The sequence below is a fragment of the Salvelinus namaycush genome, chromosome 25, assembly GCF_016432855.1.
Source record: "Salvelinus namaycush isolate Seneca chromosome 25, SaNama_1.0, whole genome shotgun sequence".
Classification (NCBI taxonomy): domain Eukaryota; kingdom Metazoa; phylum Chordata; class Actinopteri; order Salmoniformes; family Salmonidae; genus Salvelinus; species Salvelinus namaycush.
In genome coordinates, this window is record NC_052331.1 from 366,948 (window position 1) to 380,393 (window position 13,446).

The 13,446-nt window shown below is 41.6% G+C and overlaps 1 protein-coding gene across 1 annotated transcript; it reads left to right on the top strand.

Annotated features, from left to right (window-relative positions):
• The first annotated feature begins 840 nt into the window (after positions 1-840).
• LOC120020069 (protein-lysine 6-oxidase-like) lies at positions 841-8,369 on the top strand. Its single transcript, XM_038963507.1, has 7 exons — positions 841-2,030; positions 2,133-2,241; positions 2,575-2,706; positions 5,181-5,337; positions 5,510-5,605; positions 5,810-5,925; positions 7,784-8,369. The coding sequence occupies exons 1-7, from the start codon at positions 1,055-1,057 to the stop codon at positions 7,788-7,790; spliced, it is 1,593 nt and encodes a 530-aa protein (XP_038819435.1). The 5' UTR covers positions 841-1,054; the 3' UTR covers positions 7,791-8,369.
• Positions 8,370-13,446: the final 5,077 nt, after the last annotated feature.

The following is a 13,446-nucleotide window of genomic DNA, read 5'->3' on the forward strand; positions in this document are numbered from 1 at the left end:
TGGTAATGAGATTGAACAATTTATATGTCTTACTTTAGAAGAGAGGGACAGTAATTACAAACGTTTATGTTGTTGAGTGCAATTCTTCTTTCTTATAATGGGTAGCTAGTTGTTTGATCATTTTTACGAAAAACATTTGCCAAATGTATTAAAATGCGGAAATCAGTGACACATAAAACACTTCATTGTATTTGTATCCATTTTATTGAAATATTGCCCAAATTGATAATGAGCAACACAAAAAAATGACGTTACTATTCAGATGACCCCAAACGACACCAGTGCGTAAAGTTCGCTGAGTAAACTCAAGTAAACTGTGTACACCATGACAGCGCAATACACAAAGGGTGGAACAGTGGCAAAGGTACCCACAGGACAAACATAATAATATTAGTCTGAGGAGAGATTAAATAGCATTAATACAACAAAAATAATTCTAAACACACCTTTAGTTTACAAAGTTAAACAGATGTATTTTTTCTTCATAATAAGCAGGAGTAATATTCTTAGATCAGAATGACAGCAGACTGTACTTCTATCAATGTCACTAAAGACTAACAGAAACAAAAGACAAATTTTAACTAGATAGGCTTATCTTTTCTCCCCAACCCACCAAGAGGTAACATGTAGATATACACATTTACTTTCAAAGCATACACACGAAAGTAAACTGTGTAAGCTACAGTACAGTATACGCCTTGTGTAACTGAACTTCACAGGGAGGAAAGAGTTAAACGCGTTTCTCTCGAACCTCAGGCTTTCTGTGCATGCGTAAATAAACTAGCCCATTTTCATAAAATGTCTGAGAATTCCAATTTTCTTCTTCTCTCCAACTGTCAATAGCGCCGCACGCAGAGAAAACTGCCAGGCTATGCTGCGTAGGACTACTCATTAAAACGGATAGTGCGCGCGCTCCTCCTCAGAACTTTGATCTACTCCACATACCCACCTTAACCTATTCTCTGCAAAATAGGCCTACGTGTCATAGAGCAGGCCTATTGTTTAATGTCGTAGTGGGTTTTAGAGTGGGTTTAGTACGTTTAAATTAACAGTTATGGCGAAATGGTCGGTTTTGCTCTTTTATCTCCTCCAAGGACTGGCTCATCTTATTACTGGACAGCAGCAGCCACCGCGTGAGCGAGTGGGGCCTTGGCGGCAGAGGATTCAGTGGGAGAATAACGGTCAGGTGTACAGTCTAATGAGCACCGGTTCAGAGTATCAACCACTGGCGCGCCCGAGGAGCCAGTCCACGGTATACGTGAGCACTAGGAGGGATGGCACCGGCCAGACGCAGCCTGGAACGCGGGAAGGCAGAGTGGCTCACATAAGATCTGGACGAGTGGAATCGAATTTAGGCGCGGAACATTTACGGAACCAAACCAACAATGTTCTAGATCCTGGATCTGTAGCTCTAGGACATGACAATGGGCAGTACGTGGTGTCCAATGCTCGGCGGCACTCAGGCGCCAGACAGCAACCTGAGGTTCCATACCGAGCGGGAGTGGTGGGGTCCCCTGGCGCACGGCGCTACTCTCCAGAGTACACATACCGAGTCAACGCATCAGTCCCCGCGCTGCTCCCCGAGTTCTCCGGTAGCGGGATACCGAGGAGAGGAACGCCAGTCACTCAGGATGCTACCGGGGATGCTCGCTCGGGGGTTCATGCCTCTCCACCCCGGGGAAGCGAGGCAGTGCCGGGTGGAGAATACCAACAGATACGCGCTGAGCCAGGATCATCCATCTCCAGGCAAACCGCACAAACGGAACATTCCAACTCAGGTTATGTCGTCCCCAACGGCAGGGATGCTCCTCCAGTACCCAGACCCGATAACAGTGCTGAGACATCGATCGAGGCAGCGAGTAACGGCGAGGACATGGTCTCGGACGATCCTAGGAACCCTTTTAAAAACCACCGGAATTCCGTTTTCTACAACATGTACCCCTCCAGAGGCAGAACGCCGGTAGTGCGCACGCGGCGTCCCCCGGCGCCAGCTCCTGGCACTGGATACGGAACCAGATATTTCCAGAATGGTGAGTATGCTAATTGTCGCATGTGTATAATTTTAAATGTTCCTGGTGAAATCGTTATAAGCGATTATAAAGCCATATTTAATGCTTTATATCATTCCCAAGGGCTCCCAGACCTCGTCCCAGACCCGTATTCCATCCAGGCTGGTGCCTACATCCAGCGAATGCAGATGTACTCGCTGCGCTGTGCAGCTGAGGAGAACTGTTTGGCAAGGTAAGTTATAAGCGCCTATGCAACTGGCTTTGTGTGCAATTTATTTTATATTATATGTTCTGTATATCTCTTAATCCACAATACATACACTTTCAGAAAAAAATCTAAATTTTCCCATTGTCTCTTAAATTCCTGCAGTTATGTGTGGGTAATGTAAATAATGCCTTCAATTGGTAATTTGTGACTCAATAAGCAACAAAGAGGATCTCACTTAGCTACTGTTGTTTTCTACAGCCAATACACGTCAAATGTACTAATTTTGACCATTGCAAATGTTTACACGATCTGATAGGATGACAGTTAATGTATCTTTCCATATGTGGTCTCTCCCAGGTCAGCGAGCACAGCCAGGGACATAGACTACAGAGTACTGCTCCGCTTCCCCCAGAAGGTCAAGAATCAAGGCACCACTGACTTCCTTCCGGTCAAACCAAGACACCAGTGGGAATGGCACAGCTGTCACCAGTAAGTAAATCCAATTAAATTGCATATAGGAAGTAGAAATAACTAGCTCCATTTGTCTCTGTTCTCCCTCATTCCATAGGAATGAGTCACTCCTGACAGGCAATACAAGTTATTGTGCTGTTAGAGGAATAACCTATGTGTAAATGTAACAATCTGCTGCTGTATTTTTTGTGTTATCTGTGATCGTTTTGTTTGTCTTGTGTAGTTTCTTAATCATTGTAACTAAACTGTAGGTGTAAACATGTATTCTTCAATATTCTTCAAAATCACCGGAAATATGACATTATATTTAACATTCATGGAAAAGAAATACAGGCCGTAGCTACGTTTCCATTAACTTTTACAATGATTTTTTTGTCGACATTTAGAAAGTTGACAAACAGATGCGACAATTGCCTGCTACGGTGCGTTTCCATTGAACTGTCTTGTGTCGATAAAAATTGTTGGGCGTAATGGTGTCACACCCCCCAAAAAGTGTGTTGAATAAAAGCAAAGTGGTTGGAGTATTTCCATTATCCACTTAGACTATTTGCACATTAATTAATACATTCCCGAGATCCTGTAGGCCCTTCCACCTATCTGTTTCATGTCTCAGATAACCCGCAAAAGCCAGCATGGAAAGAATGTAAGATTTGACAAATATTTGCCATATTCTAGTCATTCTCATGTGCCAACGTATCGCCAGGGCCCGTACAATGGTGAAACTTACACAACTGTAAATCTGAAATAATTGGATGATGAAACTTGCATACAGCCAACCAGAAAAGCAAGAGGAAGCAATTCAGGCATTCTTGAAGTCTTGACAATCCTTGTCCTGCAAAGAAACATTTTTATAGTGGAAAAATAGATTTTGAAAGCAGTATGCATTTCAAATTAAATTTGGAGTGGAGCTTTATAGTAATGTGATGACATCACATTCCCCGCGTACCTTCAGAATTATTCCGCAATCATAATTTATTTATTTATTTTGTCGAATAAACCTGGGTCAATGGAAACCTGCCTAATGACTGCTAATGTTAGCAGTAGTACTTATACAAAACGTGTTAGCACATATACAAACCAGCCCATGGCTCAATATGATCTACCAGTCATCCATTATGCTAATGCGGGGATGGGCAAGTTTGATGGGGGTGGGGGCCACAAAATCCGAACTCATCATGTGGTGTCACAGTGGCTCACGGGTCTACGTACCCAAATCCATACCCACACATGCAATCAGAGCCGGTCCTAGCCTTTTGGGGGCCCTAAGTGAAGGAGTTTTCACAAAGGAGAAGGAGAAAAAACTGTCTCTGATAATCACATGCTGCTATTTATTGCAGACCAGCAGATGTCACTAATGTGCATTGTGAACAGATAATGAAGTTCAGAGTAATGACCAGTTTTTTCGTCACAATTTGGTGAAAGTGCCGAAGCCTTCCGAAAGCCTCAGTTTCCCATCACTAGTGCTAACATTTTGTAGTCACATTTTCATTTACATACTTTCTTAGATTGTTTTGGAGAGTTTCCTCTGCGTGTTTGGTGTGCTCTCACCTGTCTGGGTTTTTGAAGGGCCGTCTTTATACTTGACCATAGAGTTTGCTAGAGGTCACACCTGCCATGCATGCCCTCTGTCCACCTCCATGCATCAGACTGGGTGAATTCTGAATAGTACGGCAGCACAATGTTTGAAGTTCACATTTTGGTTCTGATATTGGGGCCTAAGTTCCTCACACAGTACGTGGCTGTGTGGGTCAAATTCCATAGAAATCTGTCGTCTTACTCCCCCAGCAGTCAGGGTTAATTTCCCACTTCCGCCTGTCCAACTTTCACTCCTTTTCTTTCTCCTCCTGTTTTTAATGTCTAAACAAAGCACAGAAAAAATGAAGGTGGAATTTCACCCCCAAAAAATTCTCCATAGGCCCTATTCAGGCTTAAGATAAGTTGATCTAACATGGACTTAAATCCATATTTCATTGAGTCCATGTTAAGTCTACTTATCTCAAGTTTGAATCGGGCCCCATGTGCTCAGGGTAACAAGGGTGGTTAAGCACAACCATTTTGTCCTGAAGAATGGCTGATTGACTCGGACGGTGTTTTGACAAGCAGGAGACCCAGTGTCTTCTTTAAAATGTTAATCAACATATTGAATGAAAATCATCAATCAATATGTATGCTGTAAACCAATAGCATAAATGATTGAATGAGAGACACAGTCTGACAAAATATTCTGTTTGTGTTTTGATCCTGCCTTTTTACATGAACTGAAACACCAAATAGTGTACAACACTTTCTTAAAAATAAGACGAACCACTTTGGGTGTTTCAGAGTACATCCATTCTGTTTTGAAATGCATTCTGTGTATCATAACGGTTACATTGGGATTACATTCAAACACCCTCCAAACACCAGATTTCAGCTTAGGCGCACTACTTTTCATGGTTTTACTGCACAACGATGGTAGACGTGTAAAAACTCCCTCCTTTCTCCTGCCCCAGACACTACCACAGTATGGATGCCTTCAGTAACTATGATCTGTTAGAGGTCACAACAGGAAGGAAGGTGGCAGAGGGACACAAGGCCAGTTTTTGTCTGGAGGACACGGGCTGTGATGCTGGATTCAGACGCCGCTACGCATGCACAGCACATACGCAGGTGAGTACTGCACTACAAACACAACATCATACCATTTTGTGAATCCACAATTGCAGCCCATACACAGGTACGTATGGTACGGGTACTGCACAAAGTGCTTAGGGACCCTGCTGATGTAACAAAAGGTGAATATGATCCACATTTTTCTATAACTGTGTTTTGTGTTGAACAGGGGCTGAGTCCAGGATGTCATGATACATATGCTGCGAATATTGACTGTCAGTGGATCGACATCACTGATGTTCCTACAGGAAACTACGTCCTGAGGGTAGCTACATTATATGATTATTGTCTCTGGATCGTAATTGACAAATAAAACATTTGATTTGATTTTGTCTAAAGCTTACAACAGGAACTCTCTGTTTGGTAATGATTAACTTTAAATGCATTTTCTTTTGGCCTAGTCCGATCTGTATGTGCTTTGGCCATCTCACCTAAGCAGTGTTGTTCACACAAATCTTTATTTTCTTAGGTCACAGTCAACCCCAGTTATCATGTGCAAGAGTCAGACTATTCCAACAACGTGGTGAGATGTGATGTCACATACACAGGTACTCAGGTTCAAACGCGGAACTGTCGTCTAACCAGGTAAGATTCTCTGTGGTTGGCCAATATATCATAAATTCTCTGTGATTGGCCAATATATCATATATTTTCTGTGATTGGCCAATATAATCATATATTCTCTGTGATTGGCCATGACGTCATAGATATCAATGTCTCAGCCCTGCATAGTTTTTACCATCCCAAAGGGCATGTAAGTGCAGAAAATAGAGTCTGGATGGCAAATATAGATGTTTTTCGTAATTGTAATAGCATTAAAATGAGTAAAGTAGCATACTGTGCATCCGTAAAGTATTCAGACCCCTTGACTTTCTCCACATTTTGTTACGTTACAGCCTTATTCTAAAATGGATTCAATAGTTGTTTTTTAATTCCTCATCAATCTACACACAATACCCCATAATGACAAAACAAAAACAGGTTTTTAAACATTCTTGAAAATGTATTAAAAAGAAACAACTGAAATATCCCATTCACCTAAGTATTCAGACCCTTTACTCTTTGTTTGTACTTTGTTGAAGCACCTTTGGCAGCAATGACAGCCTCAAGTCTTCGGTTGTATGACGCTACAAGCTTGACACACCTGTACTGGAGAGTTTCTCCCATTCTTCTCTGCAGATCCTCTCAAGCTCTGTCAGGTTGGATTGGAAGTGTCGCTGCACAGCTATTTTCAGGTCTCTCCAGAAATTTCAATCGGGTTCAAGTCCAGGCTGTGGCTGGGCCACTCAAGAACATCAGAGACTTGTCCTGAAGCCACTACTGCGTTGTCTTGGCTGTGTGCTTAGGGTCGTTGTCCTGTTGGAAGGTGAACCTTCGTCCCAGTCTGAGGTCCTGAGCGCTCTGGAGCAGGTTTTCATCAAGGATCTCTCTGTACTTTGCTCCGTTCATCTTTCCCTTGATCCAGACTAGTCTCCCAGTCCCTGCTGCTGAGAAGCATCCCCACAACATGATGCCGCCACCACCATGCTTCACAGTATGGATGGTGCCAGGGTTCCTCCAGACGTGACGATTGGCATTCAGGCCAAAGAGTTCAATCTTGGTTTTATCAGACCAGAGAATCTTGTTTCTCATGGTCTGAGACTCCTTTAGGTGCCTTTTGGAAAACTCAAAGCGGCTGTCATGTGCCTTTAACTGAGGAGTGGCTTCCGTCTGGCCACTCTACCATAAAGGCCTGATTGGTGGAGTGCTGCAGCAGAGATGGTTGTCCTTCTGAAAGGTTTTCCCATCTCCACAGAGGAACTCTGAAGCTCTGTCAGAGTGACCATCAGGTTCTTGGTCACCTCCCTGACCATTTCCGAACTTCTTCTATTTAAGAATGATAGAGACCATTGTGTTCTTGGGGACCTTCAATGTTGCAGAGATTTTTTGGTACCCCTTCCCCAGATCTGTGCCTCGACACAATCCTGTCTCGGAGCTCTACGGAATATTCCTTCGACCTCACGGCTTGGTTTTTGCTCTGAGCTGTCAACTGTGGGACCTTATATAGAAGGTGTGTGGCTTTCCAAATCATGTCCAATCAATTGAATTCACCACAGGTGGACTCGAATCAAGTTGTAGAAACATCTCAAGATTGATCAATGGAAACAGGATGCACCTGAGCTTAATTTCGAGTCTCATAGCAAAGGGTCTGAATACTAATTTTAATAAGGTACATTTAAATAAAAAATAAAAAATAAAAAAAAATTTTTTTCTTTGTCATTATGGGGTATTGTGTGTAGATTGATGATGAACATTTTTTATTTAATCCATTTTAGAATAAGGCTGTAACCTAACAAAATGTGGAAAATGGGAAGGGGTCTGAATACTTTCCAAATGCACTGTAAATATTATTTGAGACACAAAATGTTTCTTAATGTTCATCTCTCTCTTCCTATCTCCACAGGGGTTAAATCATTCCTTGGAATGTAAGATTCTGAGGTATTTTCCTCTTGTCTCTTGAAGTACTGTAAACTACAACAATCTCAACCAGTTGTTGCGGTTGTAGGTGTTGTAGATAGTCGTTTTTATAAAATTGTGCAGCATTCCCCTCGAAACTTAATGTGTTCCTTGGGTTATTTAGGGTGTTATATGTTTGGAAATCAGTTGTAAAAGAGGATTTTTTTTACCGAAAACTTTTGTAACATAGGCATTTACTGAGCATTATTACATGACAATGTATTTAATCGATATGACATTATCCGTTGAAGAAGAGGAATATTTTTGTATTATTTAGCATGATCTTGAAAATGGAATGGAAGAAGGACTGTGCTTGAATTAGACTATGCTTTTTGATATTTGATCTGCAGTTGTATAGTTAGATGCAGTTGAGTAACCACTTGGTGGCCATAATTAATACGTTGCAAATGCCTGACCTGTATGTGCTAAGTATTAATGAAATAATATATTTCCATTCACTTTGTAAGTGTGTATGCATGTGTGAGCGAATGAAGACATTTTTTATTTTAAATTGCAATGAAAAGTTGTTTATATGCCGCTCAAACCTGTTAATATTCCAATTGTTGTCGTTTTTGTTAATGTTGATACAATAAACAAGGTGAAGAGTGAGAATGTAAAAAATACGTTCACATCTGGCTATTCTTTTTGTCGCATGAACCATTGGGCACCTTTGTGTCCGTTAGATTTTTGTGGAAGGAATTGATCATAAATATACCAACTATATGTTACAAAAAGTGTGTAGAAGGGATATGAGGTATTTTTTTATGCTGCTTTGTAAATACTGCAGTATGTATAGACTGAAATTGTCTCTTTTTACCTCAATCAATCAATCAAGTTTATTTTATATAGCCCTTCGTACATCAGCTAATATCTCGAAGTGCTGTACAGAAACCCAGCCTAAAACCCCAAACAGCAAGCAATGCAGGTGTAGAAGCACGGTGGCTAGGAAAAACTATTGAAACTACCTGTTGAATGGAGACTGGAAACCTTGGTACTGAGAAGGGTTGGGGGTCAATTCCATTTAAATTCCAGCCAATTTAGGAAGTACGCTGAAATTCCAATTCTCTACAAAGCATTTCAATAAGTAAAAATTGCAATTGAAATTTGGCTTACTTTCTGAATTAACTGGAATTGAAATGGAATTTACCTCAACCTTGGTACTGAGTGGAGATGAGTGTGTGCAGATTTAGTCTTGGCTGAAATACTAAGCCCTGTGGCTTAGAGAGAACCAAACACACCGAGAACCAAACAGTGCAAGCTGCTCTACTGTGGCAGTGTGATCTGTAGCGGTTTGCTTGCTGACAGGGCTGTGTGAAGACAGAGGCCAGAAGATGTTAAACCGCCCTGCCATGGCTACTAAAGCACCGCGCAATGCAGAGGGATGAATGAAGCCCTTTTCTCTCTCCGCTTGTAAATACCAAGCACACCTTGACTTCTAGTAGCAGTCTCATGGCCTATATCGGGTTAAGAGGTAAAGGGTAGGGTTAAGGAGTAGAGGTCACATCTCTTAAATGTTATTAAGGTTTTTGTACATTATTCCTAACACATTTTGACAGAAGGGCTCTTTTTACAAGCCTTTTAGATCAAGTGTATTCTGAAATGAAAGACTTGGTTATTTCACCATGTACCAAACTTGTTATAACACATTTCGTAACTGAAAGAAATTTAACTTTGAATAAATAACCCAATTTGGGAACAAAACATGCATTTGCACTATTTAAAGTCACCTTAGCAGACATAGACTCTGTTGTGAAAGAACAGTGAACATATAAAATGAACAGCAAATGAGCTGTTTTACACTGGACGCCTCTAAGGTGTGTCTGTGCCAGCATAGATTGTCTATGTTATTGAAATTGTCTGCCTGGAAAATCCCCTCCTCTTTAGTCAACTCCATTCCATCCCGTCTGTCTAGGAATTCCAGCCCAATATTTACAGACAGTCAGTGACAATCTGAGTAAAAGCCAGTAGACTAGACTCAATAGAGCATCAAAGATTGAACATTTAAACTGTTTGAACAAGAACATTAGATGCTCAGTGCTTGGTTTCTTACACATCTACTGGCAGCCAGGTCTTCTAGAGAGGGCCTGTGCCTTTTTGGATGGGCCTGTCATTTCAAACATACCATGTTGAAGAGAAGACAGTGTCTGTTTGATCAGCTGTGAGCCATGCAGCATGAAGAAGAATGCTAGCACCCAGCTCAGACACCTCAATGGTTCTCCTGGCTAGGGTTTTCAAGGGGAACTAAAGTACATGGAGATGGTTGGCAGCCTCTGCTTAACATCCCTCAGACAATCACATCAACCCAGCTATTGTTGGCGCAACTTGACAGGAAGGAAACATCCTTTTTGTGTGTATCCCAAATGGTACCCTATTCCCTATACAGGCCTAGTGCACTACTTTTGATGAGGGCCCATGAGGGTCTGGTCAAAAGTAATGCACTATATAGTGCATAGGAAGCAAGTTGTGACACAGACTCCATATTGGGAGACATGACATCATATTGGGCCAACATACAGGTGGAATAGACAGAGAGTAGAACATTGACAAGCTCAAAGAAGCTAACACAGGCCCCTAAGCTTTCCGCTTGTTCTTCTGTAGTGTAGTTAGTAACTGCTGCTGTTGCTTAACAAATTCCAATGAGGAACAGCCCGTTACTTAGCTAACTGGCAGCTACATATTTCAGATTAATTTGCTAGCTACTCTATGAGCCATGCTGCTGATCCACAAAAAATGCTCTGGCAAACACAGACTGTGTCTGTGTGGAATCGGTGTTAAGGGTTGGCTGGATATTTGCAGGTCAGATTTGACAAAAAAATGGGCAATGTGAGCAAGGGGCAGGGGCAGGATGCAGTTGTATAGACACAGAGTGTTCCTGGTCTGCGATGTCCTGCAATGTGCTATGCATGCTTGGGGCCGGGTCCAGGGCTGGCCTGCCGAGGCAGGTTGGTTTAGGCACTGAGCAGAGACATTCCACAGCTACTCTGTCATCTCATTGAGATGAGGAATAGAGCTGAGTTCAGCCATAATATACAGCAGGGCTATGGGCCGGTATCCTACAGCTCAGACAGAGAGAGGGTCCAGTTCAGCCATAATATACAGCAAGGCCATGGGCCGGTATCCTACAGCGATGTTGTACAACTGGCAGGCAGGCAGGGACATGCAGACATCCCCACTAACATACATAATTAAATAAACACTAGCTCGGAAGACTTACTAAACCGGGAGACTACATGTCACACATACACTCGCACGCCTCATCCACCTCTGAGTAAATTAATGTGTGAGGAGGACCGGTGATGAATTCTGTCTGTGTTTGAAGTTTGGTGGCTTAAAAAAAAAAAAACTCATTGACACCCACCAGTCTTTGCATTTAAAGTGGGGAGAGTAACAATACTTAACACTTCTATTGGTTACCCTCCCTTAATTTAACAAAATCACTAAACCATTATTTGTATGTTGCACACATTCTATGCTGTGACATGCTTGGGAACCAACCATTATTACACAGTATCTTACAGGCCCAGTGTAGTCAAAAAATATATATTTTCCTGTGTTTTATATGTACAATTGAAGTCAGAAGTTTACATACACTTAGGTTGGAGTCATTAAAACTCGTTTTTCAACCACTCCACAAATTTCTTGTTAACAAAATATAGTTTTGGCAAGTCAGTTAGGACATCTACTTTGTGCATGCCACATGTAATCTTTCCAACAATTGTTTACAGACAGATTATTTCACTTATAATTCACTGTATCACAATTCCAGTGGGTCAGAAGTTTACATACACTAAGTTGACTGTGCCTTTAAACAGCTTGGAAAATTCCAGAGAATGATGTCATGGCTTTAGAAGCTTCTGATAGTCTAATTGACATGATTGGAGTCAATTGGAGCTGTACCTGTGGATGTATTTCAAGGCCTACCTTCAAACTCAGTGCCTCTTTGCTTGACATCATGGGAAAATCAAAAGAAATCAGGCAAGACATCAGAAAAAAATTTGTTGACCTCCACAAGTCTGGTTCATCCTTGGGAGCAATTTCCAAACGCCTGAAGGTACCACGTTCATCTGTACAAACAATAGTACGCAAGTATAAACACCATGGGACCACGCAGCCGTCATACCGCTCAGGAAGGAGACGCATTCTGTCCCCTAGAGATGAATGTACTTTGGTGCAAAAAGTGCAAATCAATCCCAGAACAACAGCAAAGGACCCTGTGAAGATGCTGGAGGAAACAGGTACAAAAGTTTCTATATCCACAGTAAAATGAGTCCTATATCGACATAACCTGAAAGGCCGCTCAGCAAGGAAGAAGCCAATGCTCCAAAACCGCCATAAAAAAGCCAGACTACGGTTTGCAACTGCACATGGGGACAACGATTGTACTTTTTGGAGAAATGTCCTCAGGTCTGATGAAACAAAAATATAACTGTTTGGCCATAATGACCATTGTTATGTTTGGAGGAAAAAGGGGGAGGCTTGCAAGCCGAAGAACACCATCCCAACCTTGAAGCACGGGGGTGGCAGCATCATGTTGTGGGGGTGCTTTGCTGCAAGAGGGACTGGTGCACTTCACAAAATAGATGGCATCACGAGGAAGTAAAATTATGTGGATATATTGAAGCAACATCTCAAGACATCAATCAGGAAGTTAAAGCTTGGTCTCAAATGGCTCTTCCAAATGGACAATGACCCCAAGCATACTTCCAAAGGAAAAAATGGCTTAAGGACAACAAAGTCAAGTTATTGGAGTGGCCATCACAAAGCCCTGACCTCAATTCTATAGAAAATGTGTGGGCAGAACTGAAAAAGCATGTGCGAGCAAGGAGGCCTACAAACCTGACTAAGTTACACCAGCTCTGTCAGGAGGAATGGGCCAAAATTCACCCAACTTAATGTGGGAAGCTTGTGGAAGGCTACCCAAAACGTTTCACCCAAATTAAACAATTTAAAGGCAATGCTACCAAATACTAATTGAGTGTATGTAAACTTCTGCTATTATTCTGACATTTCACATTCTTAAAATAAAGTGGTGATCTTAACTGACCTAAGACAGGGAATTTTACTATGATTAAATATCAGGAATTGTAAAAAACTGAGTTTAAATGTATTTGGCTAAGGTGTATGTAAACTTCCAACTTCAACTGTACATTTGAACGGACTGGTCACTGTGCAAAAGTTGAGGATTATGCCATATTTATTTCTATTAGGCTAGATATTTTCTAAAAGTAATCTCTATGCCTATGCACATGCATGTATGTTCAACTAGTTTGAATTTAGAAAATTGCTCAGTTATTAAAATAAATACTTATTTTGGTCCATGAAGTAATCAACAATGTGTATGCCGCCATCTTGTCTATTTCAAGTCATCTCTCATTGATCGAGACAAGTGTCTGTCATCATGACATGCGGCACTTTGGGATGGACACTCACCTGTCTCGATCAATGAGAGAAGACTTGAAATAGATAAGATGATTTCTTGATTGAAACAAAAAGTGTTTATTTTAATAATGGAGCATTTTCTAAATTCAAACAGACCTCCTGTAACTGGACACGGACATTTTGAGACTCCTGTTTCCACAAATCGAGGATGAAGACAGCATCGCCAAGCTA